Source organism: Ochotona princeps, chromosome 2 (assembly GCF_030435755.1).
Source record: "Ochotona princeps isolate mOchPri1 chromosome 2, mOchPri1.hap1, whole genome shotgun sequence".
NCBI classification, from domain to species: domain Eukaryota; kingdom Metazoa; phylum Chordata; class Mammalia; order Lagomorpha; family Ochotonidae; genus Ochotona; species Ochotona princeps.
The window spans coordinates 104,564,330-104,585,091 of record NC_080833.1 but is presented as its reverse complement, the minus strand read 5'-3'; the positions used below and the strand labels follow the sequence as shown (position 1 = coordinate 104,585,091).

At 48.7% G+C, this 20,762-nt stretch overlaps 2 protein-coding genes across 2 annotated transcripts; both read right to left on the bottom strand.

Annotated features, from left to right (window-relative positions):
- Positions 1–12,936: 12,936 nt before the first annotated feature.
- On the bottom strand, positions 12,937–13,449 carry LOC101518713 (histone H3). The gene has a single exon (XM_036494646.2). The coding sequence runs from the start codon at positions 13,432–13,434 to the stop codon at positions 13,024–13,026; it is 411 nt and encodes a 136-aa protein (XP_036350539.1). The 5' UTR covers positions 13,435–13,449; the 3' UTR covers positions 12,937–13,023.
- Positions 13,450–14,323: 874 nt separating this feature from the next.
- LOC101518478 (histone H2A type 2-A) lies at positions 14,324–14,834 on the bottom strand. The gene has a single exon (XM_004588832.3). The coding sequence runs from the start codon at positions 14,804–14,806 to the stop codon at positions 14,414–14,416; it is 393 nt and encodes a 130-aa protein (XP_004588889.1). The 5' UTR covers positions 14,807–14,834; the 3' UTR covers positions 14,324–14,413.
- Between the last annotated feature and the right edge of the window lie 5,928 nt (positions 14,835–20,762).

Here is a 20,762-nt window from a genome sequence, read left to right as displayed (position 1 = left end):
GCAAAATAATTAATAAAAAAAAAAAAAAAAAGACACAATATGTGAACAGGTGACCACCAAAAAAAAAAAAAAAAAAAAAAAACCCTTCATTTTGGAGACTCGGGGCAAAAGTTCACAGCCTGTTGCTGCGGGGCTGCCTGTTCCAGCCGTCCTGGCTGGGAAGTCCTGAGCTTCTGACTCCTTCCTGGGATAGACTGATGAACTTGCAGCACTGCTGGCTTTACCTCCCAGATCAGCCTCCATCCACGGCTCACAGCACCTTCCCACTCCTTCAAGGCTTTGCTGCACTCTGGACCCGAACATTTCCCAATTTCTTGTTTAATTCCACTCCAGTTTACTGCCACTTAAACATTTTTTTTTTAAAGTCATTTGAAAGGCAGAGTTCATTGTTCAGGGAGGCGGGGTGAAGGGTATCTAGGACTCTACTCTTATTATTTTGACAATTTGACATAGTTGATTAGGGCACAAAGGGTCAAGAGCTACAGGAAAGTGGGTAAGACCATTGTTTCCAGATTCTCTCTCTCTCTCTCTTTTCTGTATCGGGGGTAAGAGGGCAGATAAAGGGAGAAGCCACACCCAGCCTTCCACCCCATGCCAGGGTCCCTGATGTGGGGCATGCTCCAAGGGTCCTGCTCAAGTGATTTTGATAGTTCAACAGTTCTGAATTGCTGCCAATCTCGCCATTCCAAGCACAATGAAATCTCTGCAGGATCCATTGGCTGACATAGTCCACCTTAGAGTAGGACTGCACTCTTTTTACCACTTCTTGCAAGCCATGCCAAAATTAAAAGTCAAAAAAACAAAATCCCTGTAGAGGGGCTGGTGCTGTGGTGTAAAATTGTTGCCTGCAATGCTGCCATCCTATGTGGGCAGTGGTTCATGTCGCAGCTGCTCCACTTCTGATCCAGCTCCCTGGGAAAGCAGTGAAGGACAGCTAAAATCCTGGCCCCTGCACCCACGTGGGAGACCTGGAGAAGGTTCCTGGTTTCTGGTTCCAGATCAGCTAAGGTCCGGCTGTTGCAGCCACTTGGGAAGTGAATTAGTAGTTGGAAGGTCTCTCTCTCTTTTTTCCTTTGTTTCTCTGTAACTCTCTCTGTTAGAGTACAGGTAAATGCCATAATAGTATATTAGAATGCTAAAACAGTATGTTTTTGTTGGGCAGTGTGAGATTCCCTTGTGCTGAAGAAACTGCTACTTTGCTAGGCCAGGAGGCGCCTGGACTTTGGGAGGATTCCGCTTTAGCGATAAATCTGTTCTTTGCTGCCTTGCAACTTTGTGAACCCAGATACAGGGAGGGCAAGGATGCAATTCTTCTCAGTTCCCAGAAACAGGAGGAAAATAAGGGTGTGAGAATAAGATGAGCCATAAAGATAGTGGGTATGGGAACAGAACAGGCTACCTATGCCTGAAGGCCATAAAAAATGAACATGTCTAAGGTTGTTATTTTTGATGTATTCCTTAGTCCGAAAAGGCCTATATAAGCTTCTGTCTTGGGCTGTTCGGGTCCGACCGCCCTGCTTGGCTGGCCTGCGTGCCCCAAGTGCGGTCTGGCTCCAGCATGCTGGCGCAAAAAACTTTGTTTGCTGTTTGCATTACCAGCGAGACTCTTTGTCGTTCTCTGGGGATTGACTAGCTCACACCCTGACATCTGGGGGCTTTGGCCCAGACTCTAATATCTCAAATAGATAAATCTTTTAAAAATAAAAATAGTGGTAGTATATGGTATTAACTAAATGCAAAGCTAACTAAGACTGGCACATGTATACTTCCTGGTGCTTGCACTTTCATTCTTGGTGCCAACAATGCCTAAACACTTTTTTAAAAAAGACTTATCTATTTTTATTGGAAAGTCAGATATACAGAGAGAAAGATCTTCCGTCTGATGACCCACCCTCCAAGTGGCTGCAACGGATGGAGCTGAGCCAATTCAAAGCCTGGAGCCTCTTCCAGGTCTCCCACGCAGGTGCAGGGTCCCAAAGCTTTGGGCCATTCTTGACTGCTTTCCCAGGCCACAAGCAGGGAGCTGGATGGGAAGCAGGGCTGCTGGGATTCGAACCAGCGCCCATATGGGATCCTGGCGCATTCAAACCAAGGATTTTAGCCACTAGGCCACTGCCCTGGGCCCAATTGCTTTATTCTTGCTGGTTCGATTTCAAGCAGCTGAAGTTTCAATGGTCTGTGGATGTCTCCAGCATAAAGATCCTCCCTGAACAAGAAGTGGGGGCTCAAGAGGGTTGCAGTGTAGCTGAGCTGCAGCATGCCCTTAGGGGAAAGCATGGTTTCTGTTAATTCTTCAGCCATAGTTTTCTATTAGCCCGAATGAATGGCCGAGCTGCAGCATGCCCTTAGGGGAAAGCATGGTTTCTGTTAATTCTTCAGCCATAGTTTTCTATTAGCCCGAATGAATGGCCGGTCCAGGTTTTACTTTTTGTATTGCTTGCTAATTTCTGCTTCACGTAAACATCTAAGGGAGTGTGTTTTGCATCTTATGCTGTTTCTTCTTTCTCACTTTTTTCCCCAGAGAAGTTCTATTTGTGAAGTGATCAAATTGAATGGGGAAAGCAGCTCCCAGGAGAAAGCTTGGAGATGGGGTGCCTCTGGAGATAAGAAGAGACACCCTCACCTATGTTTTATTTATTTATTTTTATTGGAAAGTCAGATATACAGAGAGGAAGAGAGACAGAGAGGAAGATCTTCCATCCGATGATTCACTCCCCCAGTGGCTGCAATGGCTGGAGCTGAGCCAATTTGAAGCCAGGAGCCAGGAGCTTGTTCCGAGTCTCCCACACAGGTGCAGGGTCCCAAGGCTTCAGGCTGACCTTGACTGCTTTCCCAGGCCACAAGCAGGGAGCTGGATGGGAAGCGGGGCCGCTGGGATTGGAACCGGTGCCCATATGGGATCCCGGTGCATTCAAGGCAAGGACTTTAACCACTACGCTATCATGCCGGGCCCTCACCTGTGTTTTAAAAATTGACCTTTCCAACTCCCATAGAACTCAACTTGCATCTTTCTCTTTACAATCCATCTTGTGAGATGGACTTTAATTTATTTGAGAGGAAGATCGCTAGAGAGAGAAATCCCCATCTACTCTTCCCTCCCCAAATGTCCCCAAGTCCTAGAAAGTTTCCAAAGTATAAGGAGCTGCCACTTCAATGCAGGTCTCCCAAGAACCCAATCGCCTGACCCATCATTAGGGCCTCTCGGGGTCTGCACTAGTAGGAAGCTGGGGTCAGGAGCTGGAGCCCGGTGTTGAACTTAGGCTCCTCCCAGAGGAGACACCAGTGTCTCACTGGCTAGGCTAAGTGCCCATCCAGTTGTGCAAATTTTCAGTCTGATTATTCCAAATGCTACCTTATACAGGGGTGTTTCAAAAAGTTCATGGAAAATGGAATTCAAAGACAAGTTTATTTGGTGTAAAAAATGTTCAAAATACAGGCATAGTATATCTATGTTACTCATTTTTCCATTGACTTTTTGAGGACCCTTTATATGTGTGGATTTGGATTTTTATTTTGCATCAAGATAGGCTCATCTTTGAATTTTCTGTGATTTTTTGAAGTAATCATGTCTTTCATAATGTACACATACACTTTATCTCTCTAACTCCTAGCCATGCACAGCTGGATTAGTGCCAGTTTTGCTACCATGAGAAATGTTGCTATGAATCATTGTACATGTTCCCTTTATGGATTGCATGAGAATTTCTTTTGGCTGAAATTCTTTGAACAAAACTGCAGGCCCCTGGCATTCATTTACTTTTTTTTTTAAAGATTTATTTATTTTTATTGGAAAATCAGATATATGAGAGGAGGAAAGACAGAGACAAAGATCCTCCATCCGATGATTCACTCCCCAAATGAGTGCAATGGCCAGTGCTGTGCCGATCTGAAGCCAGGAGCCAGGAGCCTCCTCCACGTGTAGGGTCCCAAGACTTTGGGCCGTCCTCAACTGCTTTCGCAGGCCACACGCAGAGAGTTGGATGGGAAGTGGAGCTGCCGGGATTAGAACTAGCGTCCATATGGGATCCCGGCAGATTCAAGGCAAGGACTTCAGCCACTAGGCCACCGTACCACTCCCGGGATTCATTTACTTTTAATTGAACTCAGGGATGCTGGTGGAGGTCCCCGGATTCCAATACTGCAGTGTTAGGATTTCTCTGGGTCCCATCCTCCAGGTGCATCCTCAGATCACCCAATTTTCCAAGCTTGACCAGACTAGTTAGCATTAAGTGACTTAATATTGCTTTTAATTTTGCTTCTCTGTTCATTAGTGAGTTTCAGCTTCCAGTATGAGCTTGCTAGTGTTTATATTCTCTCTCCTGCATGTTACCTGGTTACACCTTTGGCTCCAGCATAATTTTTAAGAGTTATTTATTTTTATTTGGAAAGTCAGATTTTACAGAGAGAAGGAGAGACACAGAGAGCATCTTCTGTCTAAATGGCCACAATGGCTAGAGGTGAGCTTATCTGGAGCCAGGAGCCAGGAGCTTCTTCTAGGTCTCCCATGCAGGTGCAGAGTCCCAGGACCTTGGGCCATCCTCTACTGTTTTCCCAGACCACAAGCAGGCAGCTGGATGGAAAGTGGAACAGCCAGGATATGGACTGGTGCCCATATAGTTGCAGGGTGAGGTTTTATCCACCAGGTTACTGTGCTGGGCTGCTCCAACATTATTTATACTGTCTACCCCCTCCCCAGTTGGTGTTTAGAATTCCCTAAGCCAGTCCACATTGCTGAAAATGCTCTTGTTACTATTGTCTTTAGCCTAGGCTTCATGTCATTCAACAGCAATTTTTTTTTTAGATTTATTTATTTTTAATGGGAAGCTAGATTTAGAGAGAGGAGAGAGAAAGATCTTTGATCTGCTGGATCACTCCCTAAGTGGCCACAATGACTGAAGCTGAGCCAATCTGAAACCAGGAGCCAGGAGCTACTTTTGGATCTCCCATGTGGATGTCAGGTCCCAAGGCTTTGGGCCGTCCTCGACTGCTTTCCCAGGCCACAAGCAGGGAGCTGGATGGGAAGCAGAGCAGCTGGAGCATGAACTGGAGCCCAAATAGGATGCCACCTCTGGAAGGGGAAGGATTAGTCATATGAGCCATTCCACAGGGCCTTTGTCTTTAGTTTTTCTGGCCTCCCTGCCAGGTTAGCACTACTCTCCTGAGCCCTGCATCTAAATAAACTGCAGCTCCTAAATATTTTGCAACTCAGTTGACATGTCACTTCCTATGGGACGGCTTCCTCTGCTTGCTCAGCCGGCATTGAGCCTTCCCTCTCAGCTGTCACAGCGCTCAACCTGCGTTTCTCTTGGCCAACTGACACAAGATACCGGCCCTGTTGACCGTCAGTAGGGCTGTCACCTCTCTATAAAACAACTTAAGATTGCACACATATGTGAGAGAGATTCAGAAAAATCTCAAAACCTTTAAAACCAGTGAGAGGATTTTTTTGTGTGTACAATATTGATATTAGTTTCCTCTGCTATGTTCCTCACTTGCCCCTGACATTGCCCCCGACAGAGTACCAAACTGAGGCTCAATTGCACTTGGCCACTTTGTACCTGAGTGACCCATGACCTCAGGTGTTTCATCTTCATCAAAAATTTCCCCATCTGTAAAACCAGAGACAAAAATTGAGGGCCCAGTAGCTAAATCCTTGCCTTGGAACCACCGGGCTCTCATTTGAGTGCTGGTTATGTCCTGGCTGCTCCCCTTCCCATCCAGCTCCCTGCTTGTGGCCTGGGAATGCAGTCGGCCCAAAGCCTTGGGACCCTGACTTGTGTGGGTGATATGGAAAAAATTTCTGGCTTCTAGCTTCAGATTGGCTCAGCTCCAGCCGTTGCAGCCATTTGGGGAGTGAACCAGCGGATGGGGGACTCTCTCCGTATCTCCTTCTTATCTCCATCCTACTTCCCAGGGTTGTTTTGGATTTGAAGGAGATGACGTTAGTGACAACCTTTTCTGAGCCTTAAGGCACCCAGCAACCCAGTTATCTTCACTGCCTCAGCCACAGTCTCCCTGAATGTTGAGGTGCTATTATCAAGACATGAGATAATTCCCACATTATTCTCCTATGTGTGTGTGTATATCTTCTTTTCCACAACATGCTTGTAATATTTCCAATGGAAATATCTAGGCTGTGTATTCAATCAAGTTCATTATAATATTAATGATGTGGCGAGTAATTATTATTTTGTAATAGTAGTAATAATATGACATAATTACAGTATGCATTATGTCGTTATAGATATTTTATATATATATATATATATATATTTAAAAGTTAACTGCACTTTCCCTGTGTTTGGAATATGTTAACTTTTTTTTTTTAAGATTTATTCATTTTTATTACAGCCAGATATATACAGAGGAGGAGAGACAGAGAGGAAGATCTTCCATTTGATGATTCATTCCCCAAGTGAGCCGCAACGGGCCGGTGTGCGCCGATCCGAAGCCAGGAACCTGGAATCTCTTCCGGATCTCCCACGCGGGTGCAGTGTCCCAAAGCATTGGGCCGTCCTCAACTGCTTTCCCAGGCCACGAGCAGGGAGCTGGATGGGAAGTGGAGCTGCCGGGATTAGAACTGGCGCCCATATGGGATCCCGGGGCGTTGAAGGCGAGGACTTTAGCCGCTAGGCCATGCCGCCGGGCCCTAGATATTATATATTAAATAAATGTAATCATAAGGAATTTTTGTGGACTGTGATAATGTTACTTTATCCCTTTATTAACTTTCTAAGTTGTGCCTATTTATTTTTTTAAACAGTTAATAATTTGTAAGTCATAGGTAGAGAGAGATCTTTCATCTTGGGAGTGGACTGCTAGGGCTGGGCCAGGCCAAGGACAGGAGCCGGGAGCCTCTGCCAGGTTTCCCATGCAGGTGGCAGTGGCCCCATGTACTTGAGCCTTCTTTTGTTCCTTTTCCAAGGCCAGCAACAGAGAATTGGATTGAAAGTGCAGCCAGGATACAAACTGGTGCTTGTACGGGATGCTGGTGTCACAGGTTGTGGCTTTGTGATGCCACCATACCAACCCTTGTAGTCTAGCCCTATATCTACTTTCTCCCAGCTTTTCCTAGGCAAGTGGATGGAGGTAACATTCTGCTAGTTGCCCAGGTGATTCAGGAGGCAACTGGTCATGGCCATTGCCGTCTCCCCGGTCTCCCACTAAAAGGGGGTTTACTCCCAGGGGGGCTCACACAGGGGCCTCTGAACTCAGGGGAGCTGCACAGGGTTTCTTAAGACTCATATCTACCCAGACCCTCGGAATGGGCACTCATGTGGAAATAGTCTTTGAAGATGTGATTAGTTAGGGATTTGGGGTGGGGGAGGCCTTAAAGCCAAAGACCGTCATCTGTGTGGGAGAATGGTGACACAGAGAACGCAGGGAAGAAGTCCATGCAAGGAGGGCTGTCCAGATTGGATCTATGTGGCCACAAGCCAAGGAACACCCGGAGTCACCAGGAACTGCAAGCGGGAAGGGCGGATAATCTCTCAGAACCTGTGGGGGTTGGTAGGGGTGCCCTGATTCCAGCCTTTGGGGCTACTTATTGCACAACTGTGAAGGAAGGAGTCTGCTGTTTGAAGCCACCGAATTTGCGACACTGCTGGCGGTAGCCTGAGGCTGCTGAGACAACATCCTAGTGGCAAGGTGGGAGGGAGCTCTCCTTAGAGCAAGAGGAGGTTCCACAGCTGCTGGGAGCCTGCAGGGAGGCAGGCAGGTGGCCCTCCTGGCCTGACAGCCTCCGGGAGCCCCACAGAGGCCAACAGTTATCCAGACAAGCTGGTTGGGTGCCACTTGTCTTGAGAAACTCTGACCTCAGCAGGGCAGAGGGCTGGTCAGGCCCAGGCAGGTGCTTCCTGCAGCCAAGATCCAACTCCCAGCACAAGCTCCCAGCCTCCCATTCCTGATTCCTTTTTCTCCCTTCCTCCTTCCTTAAAATATATGTAATACTCTGTCCTTGATCATATTCAAAATCTTCCCTCTAAATAAAAAGATCCTCTGTGCGTAAAAGAATGGTGTCTTCAGCTCCCATTGCTATTTATGGGATCTCACAGACTCAGAGGTTAAAAACAACACGAATTTACTTTCTCAAAGTTCTGGAGCTCTAAATGAGTCCTAAAAGGCCAAATCACATGTCTGAAGGTCTGGTCACTGTGAGGATTCCAGGGGGAAAATCTGTCCCCTGATTCTCCCAGCTTCAAGAAACTGCTGGCATCTGACGTCCCCCCCAGCCACATTGCTTCAGCCTCTGCCTTTGTCATCACTCCTTCTCCTCGTAAGGATTCTTGGGATTACATGTAGGACCCATGGCAATACTGCGGTAAACATCACAGGAAGTGGGGCAGGGGAACAGGAAGCAGAGATACACGGAACGTCTCTCTGTGTGTTCTCACCTTATAAACCCATTGTGATTCAATCATGTGGTTCCCCTAGTAACTTTTCAATCACGTTCCTAGGATCTCTTTTAGATATGGGAAATGGGTCAGTTTGTGACTCTAGGGCTTAAATATTTTCATGAGTTGGGAAGCCAAGTCCTGTTGAAACTGCAGCACTCAAGCCCTTAATCTGGTCACATCTGTAAAGCCCTTTTGGCTGCAACCAAGTCCCCTTGTTGGTGATCACCTATCCACCAACCCTGGGATTGGAATGTGGATCTCCTGTCTCCTGCAAATGGGTACCTCTCCCTAAAGAGTGCTGCTTCTCACACAGATCCCAACCAGGGGTACTGCCGCAGGCAGCTCTGCCTTCAGCTAAGGCCACCAGTCATAGCAGGCTAATGGTGAGCTTCAGCCACGGCTGCCAAAGGTACAGCACAGGGCCATCCTGGAGCAAGTTCCTTGCAGAGTCCAGGCTGGACCTGCTCCCGGCCTGCCAGTTCCTGAGAAAGTCCCCAGCTGTTGTGCACTTTGGAGCAAGACATTCCAAAGTCAGATGCCTTTTTAGGTATTTCCTGATGGTTCAGGACATACGAGGATGCTGACCTGTGCAGCGGAACAAGGCATGATGCCCTGCAGGAACTCGTTATCCAGGGGGTAACAGGAAGGAGAAATGAGCCGTGGAGGAGCTGTTACAGCAGAGTGTGCTAGTGAGAATTTGAGAACACTGCTGTCTGAGTGGCATGGATGGAGTGGTGGGGCGTGTGAACAAGGCATCCCAGCACTGAACCGCTAAGACCAAACCATCCGCTCATGAAAGAACAAAATCAGAGCAAAGGCTTACTGCTAATTTACGGTGTAGTTGGGAACTGAAGACATAGGCAGAGCCAGGACAAACTCAGGCAGCCAGGGCGCTAGCTAGTGAACACCTAATGGGAAAGCAAGGAACATTTACCATGTAGGAATTTGAAGGATCTACATTTTTTTTAAAGATTTATTTTTATTGCAAACTCAGATAAACAGAGAGGAGGAGAGACAGAGAGGAAGATCTTCTGTCCAATGATTCACTCCCCAAGTGACTGCAATGGCTGGTGCTGTGCCACTCCGAAGCCAGGAGCCAGGAACTTCTTCCAAGTCTCCCACACGGGTGCAGGATTCCAAAACCTTGGGCTGTGCTCTACTGCTTTCCCAGGCCACAAGCAGGGAGCTGGATGGGAAGTGGAGCTGCTGGGATTAGAACCTGTGCCCATATGGGATCCTAGCAGATTCAAGGCAAGGACCTTTAACTGCTAGGCCACAGTGGTGCGCCCTACATTTTCCTGAAGAGGTAATAGTAGTCTATTTTTCCTGCATTTATTTATTTATTTAAATTATTTATTTATACCAGACATGGTTCTTGTCACTTTCTCAGAATCATTTCTATAGACGTTACTAAACAACAGCGTCAGACTGGGCCTGCTCTCCATTCCACAGATGAAGACTGGGGCCTGGTGGGGGGAAGTGTTTTCTAACGTCACAGGGGTCAGTCGGCAGATGCAGCAGAGCCAGGACTCTAGCTCCATCCTGTGGCCTTGCACTTAGTTTCCGCTGGTCTGCACCGGCTGGGAGGGATAGAGCCCAATGGGGTGGAGAGCCAAAAGACAGCCTCAGGGTGACAAGCTCAAGTTCAGCAGAGGTGGATGCGGGGAGGAAGGGGAGGCTTCTCTCTGCTTTGTGACACGGTCAGGCAGGAGGGGAAGGTAAGCAGGTGTCACTCCCTCATCGCACCTGGCCTTTTCTGTCTCAGCATGTTAACTCTGGGGTCCCAGCATTTTGGGCAGAATCTCTGGTCCTGACATGGAACTTGGGCGACACACATCGGAAGCTTTCTACGGAGCACCTGACAACACCTCCCGGCCTGCTTTGCAGAGGGGATGCGTTCTGACTTACACAGTCGGGGAAAAGTAAAACCTGCTCAGTAGTCATAATGGTCAGATGTCATTACGCTGATTATCTCTGAACTTCAGGGCACCATGTGCCTCTCTGAATACCAGCGTGGCCTCCTTGGGACAGCTCTCCTGGTGGTCACAGCCTCCCCCTCCCCCCGGTAGCCCGTGCCTTGTCCCTTTCTAGGCACTGCATGAATGTCCCTCCCTGCCCAGTGTGTATGCATGGCTCTCTTCTCCCTCACTCTTGGGTAGATCTCATCTACCCCCTGCCTCGTTATCCTTCTGTATCTGCGGAGGGCTTCCCAACCATCTCTGCATGTGTCCCTCTACTAACAATTAATCTACTAATTAGCCTTCCTAACTCCTGGGTCTTCAGAGATAAACTGAAATCTCCACGGGAACTTTTCTGGGGTGTGAGGGCAGTAATACATCCCAATTTCAAGAATGAGCTTTTCTCTGCTTCCCATTTTAGTAAAATCTGCCATTAGCTCTTAGCTCCATAGGCCAAGAGTGGTCTGGAGTCTCCACAGGCCCAGCCTTACTGACCAACAACTCCTTCTCATCCAACTTGTCATATCCCCCACTCTGAGCACTGCTTACTGGTTATGAGCAAAAGACCCAAAGTTCAGTGAACACCAGGCACAATGCAGATTTTTCCTAAAACCAGGCTTATCGTGATGAATACTTTGAAAGTTTTTATGTATGCTGGGGGAAGGCAGCAGACTTCCAAACATTCATGTAAAAAAAAAAAGCTCATGTGAAGTTTTCATTATCTTTCTTAAAAAACATTTTGGTTATTTGAAAGACAAAGAGAAACAAAGATCTTCCATCTGATGGTTCACTCACCCAGAAGTCCACAACAGGGTCAAACCAAAGCTGGGAGCTCAGGGTTCCTTCCGGGTCTCCCGTGAAGAGAGCTGGACCTTCCTCAGGTCCATTAGCAGGAAGCTGGAGCAGAAGTGGATCACCTGGGACTTGAACCGGTACCCTGACACAGACCACTGACAATCATGGCAGCTGCTGCATTATCTTTAATTACACCTCCCACAAACGTTTTGAAGTTCCCTAACACATGAAATGATTAAGTTTGATATAACCTGACATTAAAAAAAAATGGATCTCCTGGGGCCAGTGTTGCTGCCTGGCAGGCTAAAGGCTGCCTATGCCGCCTGCATTCCATAAAGGCATGGATTCAACAAACTATGCATGTATTTAAAAACTTTTCTACACTTTTTATTTTTATTGGAAAGGCAGATATACAGAGAGGAGGATCTTCCGTCCGATGATTCACTCCCCAAGCAGCCGCAAATGCTGGAGCTGAGGAAATCCGAGGCCAGGAGCCTGGAGCTTCCTCCAGGTCTTCCACGCGGGTGCAGGTTCCCAAGGCTTCGGGCCGTCCTCCACTGCCTTCCCAGGCCACAAGCAGGAAGCTGGATGGGAATCAGGGCTGCTGGGATTAGAACCAGTGCCAGTTGGGATCCCAGTACGTTCAAGGCGAGGACTTTAACCGCTAAGCTATTGCGCTGGGCCCAAAGATTAGCTTTTAGTTCCGTTTTCCATTAAGTTTTTGAATCCTAGAATATGCACAATAGGTAGTACTGCATTAGAGTTCGGCCTCAAAACAACATTTTTTAACAATTGCCTCTTCAAGGCCTTGTCTCCAATGCAGTCCAGGAGTTCAGGATTGGAGCTTTAAACTTAATAGGGGGCCCGGAGGCAGGGCCTAGTGGCTAAAGTCCTCTCCTTAAACGATCCCATATGGGCGCCGGTTCTAATCCCGGCAGCTCCACTTCCCATCCAGCTCCCTGCTTGTGGCCTGGGAAAGCAGTCGAGGACAGCACAATGCATTGGGATCCTGTACCCATGTGGGAGATCCGGAAGAGGTTCCTGGTTCCCGGCTTCGGATCGGCGCGCACCGGCAGTTGCGGCTCTCTTGGGGAGTGAATCATTGGATGGAAGATCTTCCTCTCTGTCTCTCCTCCTCTCTGTAATCTGACTTTGTAATAAAACAAATCTTTAAAAAAAAAAAAAAAACTTAATAGGGAAGAAAGGCAGAACCACACTTCTGGCAATGGGGGCAATTGCGAGAATGTCCACCACAGGACTTGAGACCAGGGGATCCCAATGGAGTGGCAACAGTTCACTTTCTTTTCCACACCAGTAGCATGGCAACAGTTTCAACAGACACCAGGGGACAAGATAGGGCGAAGGGCATTTCCTTTGTGGAAAGTGGGACGGAGCTCTCACCCAGATAAACCTCAGAAAAGGGCGGGAAGGACCACTTTCTGCAGGCGACAAAGGACGGCCTGGACCAAGCACTTCAGAGCCGGACACGCGCCAGACGTGCCGTTACTGAGGGGCCAGCTCATCAATGCCGCCTGGGTGCGCGCGCTGCCGCAACCGTTGCAACACTAGCGCCGCCATCACAACCGTTAGCAATCCACCAGCAGGAAGCAAAGCGGCCCAACTACAAACCCACTTAGAAAACCGCCATTTTAGGAACTGAGACGCACAATAGAAACCACGTTTGCACAACCACAACCACCTGGTACTCAGAGCCCTGTGGGTAACTAAAATCCCTGAGCGATCCTCCCACACCACCACGCGACACGACCGCCGCCCAGCGCAACAGCTGCTTTTCAGCAAGAACGTGAGTGGCTCTGAAAAGAGCCTTTTGTGCCTGATGACAAGACCGGGAAGCAGACGAGGGCGCACGCCGCTCAGGCGCGCTCCCCGCGGATGCGGCGCGCCAGCTGGATGTCCTTGGGCATGATGGTGACGCGCTTGGCGTGGATGGCGCACAGGTTCGTGTCCTCGAACAGCCCCACCAGGTACGCCTCGCTCGCCTCCTGCAGCGCCATCACGGCCGAGCTCTGGAAGCGCAGGTCCGTCTTGAAGTCCTGCGCGATCTCGCGCACCAGCCGCTGGAACGGCAGCTTGCGGATCAGCAGCTCCGTCGACTTCTGGTAGCGCCGGATCTCGCGCAGCGCCACCGTGCCCGGCCGGTAGCGGTGTGGCTTCTTGACGCCGCCCGTGGCCGGCGCGCTCTTGCGGGCCGCCTTGGTGGCCAGCTGCTTGCGCGGAGCCTTGCCGCCGGTGGACTTGCGCGCAGTCTGCTTCGTGCGGGCCATGGCCGAACCTCACAACACCAACACACAGCACAACAGCGAGCGCGAACGGACCGACAAGCGCCAACGCCGCCTTTATAGCCGCAGTCTCCCCGCGATTGGGCGGGCAGGGAACTTCAAACTCCGCGCGCTGGCCGCTCATTGGCCGTGACGTCGCCCGCCTCGGCCTCGCCCGTTGGCCACAAGTTTTCCTCCTCTCCGGGAAGAGTCGGCCCCGCCCGGGTAGGGGGTCCGTTTTAAGGTCCCCGCGCGCGACCCTCGTCACCCTGGCTCCTGCGCGGCTTCCCGCTCTGCTCTTCCCCGCGCCCAGCCTTGTCCCGTCTCCCCGCAACCTCCAAGCCCCAGAACCAGGGAGCTGAGCCCGGCTTTCCGTTGGCCCCTCCCCTCCGGAACCTCTCTCGGGGGGAGCCCGCGCCCCAAGTGCCCTCGGCAGTCACCGAACGCCTGCTGGCACAGCACAGGGGCCCGTCCTGGGCCTCCGACGGCCGGGCGGACACCCACTCCCACTGGGTTTCCAGATGGCGGACACGCCCCCTCGAATCCCACCCCCAGCGCAGTGGAGTCTACCGGATGGGTGCTGGGTGGTCCACAAGGCAGTCACGCACTGGGAAAACACACACACACTACACTTCTTGATAGGCATCCATCTCGGCTGTATCACCTGGGTGCAACTGCGAGCTGACCCGGAGGACAATCGACCAACCTCCCCTCCTGCATCTGGGACGCAGAAACCGCGCCGAGCTGGGAGCCCCACACATGCCAAGATGCCAACGCCCGCCCTTCTCTTCCCCTCACCCCCTCCCCACTCCCCGTCCAGGGCTGGGTCTACCAACTACCCGTAACGGTGGTGGTGTTGGTGGAACCGACACGCAAGAATGACTTTGCTAGGAACCACGTGCACAACTCTTTATACGACAGGGTGGGTGGCTCTGAAAAGAGCCTTTGGTTTTGCGGAGACGACAGCAGGCGGCGCCGGGCGGACTCACTTGCCCTTGGCCTTATGGTGGCTCTCCGTCTTCTTGGGCAGCAGCACGGCCTGGATGTTGGGCAGCACGCCGCCCTGCGCGATCGTCACCTTGCCCAGCAGCTTGTTGAGTTCCTCGTCGTTGCGGATGGCCAGCTGCAGGTGGCGCGGGATGATGCGCGTCTTCTTGTTGTCGCGCGCCGCGTTGCCCGCCAGCTCCAGGATCTCGGCCGTCAGGTACTCGAGCACCGCCGCCATGTACACCGGCGCGCCCGCGCCCACGCGCTCCGCGTAGTTGCCCTTGCGCAGCAGCCGGTGCACACGGCCCACCGGGAACTGCAGCCCGGCGCGCGACGACCGCGACTTGGCCTTGGCGCGGGCCTTGCCCCCTTGCTTGCCACGACCCGACATCACAGCGACGAACACTGAAAACACACACCGACACCCTCGCCCGCCTCCTGGCGCCTCACCCTTTTATACCCACGGCGCTGATTGCCCACCGAGCGCCGCGATTGGCCACCGCGCGGCCTCGCCCTCGTGGCCAATGGGACGGCTCGCCCAGCATTCGCTCATTTGCATCCTCGCGCTGCCTCGCGAGTCCCCGCGCGGCCTGCGCCGAGCTCTGCCTGCCCGCTGCCCGCCTGGCCGCCTGGCTGTTCCCCGCAGGCCGCTGCGCCGCTCGCGTTGCCCGAGCCGGCCAAGTTCCCTCCGGCGCCCAAGAAGGCATTCCTCTATAAAACCCTCAGCCACTGCCCCAGTTCCAAGTTTCCTTTCCACAAATAGTCTCGGTTCAGAACCACCCCCCTCCTCCGCAATGTGTGTTTTCGTGAGGCTCTTCTGGCCTCTTTTTTTTTTTTTTAAGATTGATTTATTTATTTTAATTGGAAAGCCGGATATACAGAGAGGAGGGACAGGGAGGCAGATCTTCCGTCTGATGGTTTACTCCCCAAGCGGCCGCAAGGGCTGGAGCTGAGCCAATCCAAAGCCAGGACCCTCCTCGGGTCTCCCATGCGGTTGCAGGATCCCAAAGTCCTGGACTTTACCAGGCCACAAGCAGGGAGCTGGATGGGAAGTGGAGCAGCTGGGACACAAACCTGCACCCATATGGGATCCAGGCGCGTTCAAGGTAGGACCATAACTGCTATGCTATAGCACCGGGCCCCTCCTTGCCTCATTCTTCAAGTAGGCCGCTGCACGATTCAAAATAGAGATTTCATGGCGTGGAGAGCTGTGCCTTGGTTGGTGAAAGCATCGTTGTATATATGCTTTGCCTGAAAGGGCTGTTGAGAACCTGTGCTGCCTTAACCACAAGGTAGTGAAACGCCAATTTGTTCTTGCAACCCGAATAAAGCTAGTTAGTAAAGTAAGTGGTCTCACGTGGGTTTCCTAGTGTTTGGTAGTGGCAGAACTGTTTTAAGTTGAAAGGGCACAACCTAGAGTTTAAACTATTGTGGTGACTTGTAAATTCTGTTTTAACTCCAAGAGCCGGTGCCATTTCCATGTTGTGAGGTTGTCAGGAGAATAGAGCTTGATTTTCATTAGCTAGCAATTAACTGATAAAGAACTTATAAAGAACTGATAAAGAATGTTAGCTAGCAATTAAGTGATAAAGAACTGATAGAATAACATGTCTGAGTTTTCATGCTTAACATGTTACAAAATTACCTAGTATTGTTGAGTGTTCTGCCCCCAAAATAAAAAATTTGGAAAGCTTGCTTATCTTAATATTTTGCAGCAGTGGCATCAAAATCATATCTTCTAATGCCAGTGTTTCAAATGCTTGAGGAGCCTAAAGCACCCACAGTACAGGTGAGGTTGATTGGTGTGAAAGTTTATTCTTGGTGTTTGTGGGGCCTTTGTACTATTTAAATAAGGCAGTGAAATAACATTAAACCCAAAAGGATTATGGTGTTTGCTTTTGGCCTTATAGATCCCAAATTGGTCCTGATAGAAAACAAGGAGACCAAATACCAGGCTGTAAATAGCAGTTCATGGCTCGGAGCAGTGACTCAGCTGCAGGCCAGCGGCATTGGCACTGCCTGGGAATTTATTGAAGATGAAGGAACTCAGGGCCCGCATAGTGGCCTAGGCTAATCCTGTGCCCCCAGGATCCCACAGGGGTGCTGGTTCCAGTCCTAGCTGCTCCACTTGCCATCCAGCTCCCTGCTTGTTGTCTGGGAAAGCAACAGAGGATGGCTCAAGTACTTGGTCCCCTGAACAGAAATGGGAGACCCAGAAGAAACTGAAGGCTTCTGGCTTCAGACTGACCCACCTCTGGCCATTGCAGCCATTTGGGGAGTGAACCAGCAGAGGGAATCCCTCTCTTTCTCTCCTCTTGTTGTAAAATCTGTTTCTAATAAAAGTAAATTTTAGGAAAAAGAGATTAGAAAACTCAGATTGTGATATTTTGTGTTAAGCCTTCTCATTTGCATGCTACTTCCTGAGAACTATTGGCTCAACTAGACCTTGTTGAATTTTAGAGAAGTGATGGAAACAGAAATGTGGATGGCTCTTTGGAAGTGCAGCGACAGGTGTTGCTGAGGTTTTGAACATTGAATGGAGAAGCAGATGCTTGGTTTGTCCGTTAGGATGCAGCTCTGGGAGGTGGGAGGACGCGTGGTGTTGAGTGTTGTGTCTAAGTCTCAGTGAAAGCAGCACTAACTGAACAGAAACACAACTGTGGGAAGAGGGGTGTCACGTCACTTCCCTGCGTCCCTGTTATGAGATGTGACAGTAGACGATAATCCTATCCCACGTATTTTTGGCTGTTTCAAGTAGCATTTGGTATAATTACTCCCTTCCTATGGTAGTGCTGCAACATGTGTTGCCCAGAAAGCTGATTGATTTAAATGCCCTCTCAGCCTATCTACTGCTGTGACCAGTTTAGGAATCTAGACCAATCTAGTTCATAATTAGTATTTCAGAAACTGGAGGAGTAAATGAATATGAGTGTAGAATGAAACTTTAGGAAAGAAGTTTGCTTTCAAGAGGTAGCAGCAAGATGGAAAGATGTGCGTATGAAGGCAAGGATGATAACATCATATAAAAAGGGCAAATTTGGGGTAGGAATGGGAGAGATCAGAGAATGGAGTCAGTTCTGGAGTTCAGCCCAATGTGGAGCCTACTATTCTTCTGAACTTCGGATGAAGTTCTTACTAACATGCACTTACTTAGCAGTCTGAATATTAGAATATTTCAGGAATAAAATGAGTTATCTATATGGAAGGTGATAATGGAGCTTCTGCATTGAAAGATCTCAAAAAATTAAAAGGCTTGGGCTCAGTGCATTGGCGTAGCGGCTAAAGTCCTTGCCTTGAACATGCCAGATTCCCATATGGGCACCAGTTCTAATCCCAGCAGCTCCACTTCCCATCCAGCTCCCTGCTTGTGGCCTGGGAAAGCAGTGGAGTATGGTACCAAAGCCTTGGGACCTTGCATCCACGTGGGAGACCTGGAAGAGGCTGGCAGCTCCTGGCTTTGGATTGGCTCAGCTCTGGTCATTGTGGCTGCTTGGGGAGTGAATCGACAGATGGAAGTTCTTCCTCTCTGCCTCTCCTCCTCTCTGTATATTTTACTTTCCAATAAAAATAAATCTTAAAACAAAAAAAAAAAAAAAGAAAGAAACTTTCTTGTGCTTTTATTGTCAGAGGCTTCAGGGGTTCCTTGCTTTGTAGTGCCCCGACTCCCATCCTGCATGGCTGTCTGCCTAGAAAGCTATCTGTTCTACTTTAGCTAGGCTGCCAGGACTCTTGTTCTAAGGGTACAAGGCAACATTCTGACACACTGGAGGTTAGATTTCAACCATTTTTTGAGGGGAGTCATTTCAGCTCCCAACAGTTATCAACAGCTGTGTGTTAGAAATGAATAAACGGAGAACATGAGGTTATGCAGAACTGTGAAATTTTTATTATGGCAGCAGAGCGGCCATCATCTCAAAAGGTGATGCACCAAGATAAAGTGAGGATTTTTAAACTTTTACAAAGCTACAGTGCAAGAAGTATGAAAACAGGTGTGTGGAGTACAGATTAGCTGTGCTTCCACAAGGTCAGAATGACCACACACAAGGTAGATAAGGAGCTGTACGGGGAAGGAAAAGAATCAGGAGGCGTTCTAAGGAACAACAAAACATGAGCCACTGGGGCCAGGTCTTCATGACACCAGGCCTATGTTGCCTCTTGCATGTACACAGGAGGTCCTCTGCTTTGTGTCCCTCTTGGAATGGCTGGCTGCCAAGCATCCACATCATCTGTGGTAGGCTAGAAATGGTCCTCAGATATGACCGTGCCCTAATGCCCACCACCTCTGATTACTGTTGGCGGCTAAAGGGACTTTGCAGGTGTGATTCTGAGGTTGTCCTGGTAGGGGCCCAACTGGTCACGAGGGTCCTCAGAAGTGAAAGGCAAGGCCAGGAGGAGAAAGAAGGCGGTGACGTCAAGCTGGAGTTGAAGATGGCTCAGGGTGGCTTTGAGGCAGATCATAAACTACAAACTTCTTTCTCCTACAACTAGTAAATAGATTCCCCCCGGAGCTCCTGGAGAGAGCGCAACCTTGATTTCCACTGAGTGAGGCCACCCTTGTACTTTCACCTTCCAGAACTATAAGGCAATGCAGACTGTTTTAAGCTGCAATAATTTATTATAACAGCCATAGAAAAGTAATGCCACAATGGTATAGGAACATTTGGGGGGGATACTTGTAGAAATATGGATTATGCATCAGTTAATATATTGAATCCATATTAAATGTTAGGTATAGGTAGGATATTATAGTTAATGGAAGAGTATATTTTTATATCTTTATTTTTAACAGCTACATGCTGTATTATTTAGTATTTTTCTGGAGGTTTGCAAGTTTCAAAATAAAAACTGGAAAAACTTGGTAGGATTGTAATCAGACATTTTTGTCACTTTGGCAATAGGTAATATAGGAATCGCCCGACAGAATTTCAACATACAAAGCATATGAGGATGCTTTCACTCCATTTCCAAGGTACACTGAAAAGTTGAAGAGTGTGAAAGATAACCCTGGACCTACATGTAAGGTTTTAGGAGGGATTTTTATTGCCCAAGCTTGGTGACAGCAGTGTCAGGAGCCACTGCACTGAGCAGGGAAAGTCAGGGGTTTTTCCCGAGCCGTTTTCCTCACTGTCAACTTGAATGGCGTGGGAGGCAGAAGGGAACAGATGCGCATGAGGAGCCCATGGTCAGCTGATTTCCACATCCAATTAATTGGAATGGCAGGGGAGGAGGTAAAAAGGGTGGGCTGTGCAAACTCTGTTTCCAGGATGTTCACTGTCAATTAACCTGTAGGTGGGTGCACTCCATCAAAGAAAGGTTGAAAAATTCACAAAAAACCAATTAGGCTGACATCAGATGTCAAAAGTCCCAGCTCCAGATTTTCAGATATCCAACTTTGTCTTGTAATGGGTACCAGCAGTCTGTGTTACTGGTCTCCAAACCACCTCTGATTCAGTGAATTGCAGCCCCTTCCAAGTCTCAGGCCTTCATTCCTCTTTGTGTCCTATGCAAAATTCAATTTGTCAACTTCATTTAAAACACTCAAAATTCGACTTCTCCCCATCTCTGCCGCTACCACCGGGCTCGCTCCTGAGTTGTGTTCCTGTAGCCTCCTTCCTATTCTTTATGCTTCTACACTTGCTTTTCTGCTAGTTGTCAACACAGTCCCAGAGAAATTTTATTATGATACAATTCCATAGGCTCTGGAATTTCCTTTACCCCCTCTGCAAATTCCACTAATTTCCCCTATTTTGTTACAATAGTATCCTTCATAAGCAGTCAGAAGTCTCATTCTGCTCTTTCACTGTATTGTGGGTATGGACAATGTCAGGCATTGGGAATTCATCTTTGATTTGATTCATCTTTGATTTGCATTGTATCTTCACATCTGGATATGATTGTCTCTAGTACACAGTTACAATACAGTCCCTTAAATGAAAAGCCATAGACCAAAATCAGCAACAGGAAGAAAGTTAAAAATTTCACGATGTCGTAAAGTTAATAACATGCTATTGAATGACCAATGTGTTGCTGAAGAAATTAAAAAGAAAATTAAAACACCTTCCTGGAGAAAATGATGCTACTGTATGACCTATGTGTCAGTGAAGAATTTAATAAGAGAAAAGAAACTACTTGGAAGAAATGAAACTAAAAACAAAAATATCAAAATCCATGAAATGCAACAAAAACAGTATTGTAAGGGGTATTGTTCTTATATTTTGAATGAAGTTCGCCTTATATCAGAGAAAATATATTTATCCTTTTGGGATTGACTTATTTCACTGATCATAATGGTCTCTAGTTGGAAACACTTTGTTACAAATGGCAGGGTTTCATTCATTTTTAATGGC

Bases quoted from the DNA above. Each gene is read 5' to 3' on its own strand.
- LOC101518713 (XM_036494646.2), bottom strand. From the start codon at position 13,434: ATGGCCCGCACGAAGCAGACTGCGCGCAAGTCCACCGGCGGCAAGGCT.
- LOC101518478 (XM_004588832.3), bottom strand. From the start codon at position 14,806: ATGTCGGGTCGTGGCAAGCAAGGGGGCAAGGCCCGCGCCAAGGCCAAG.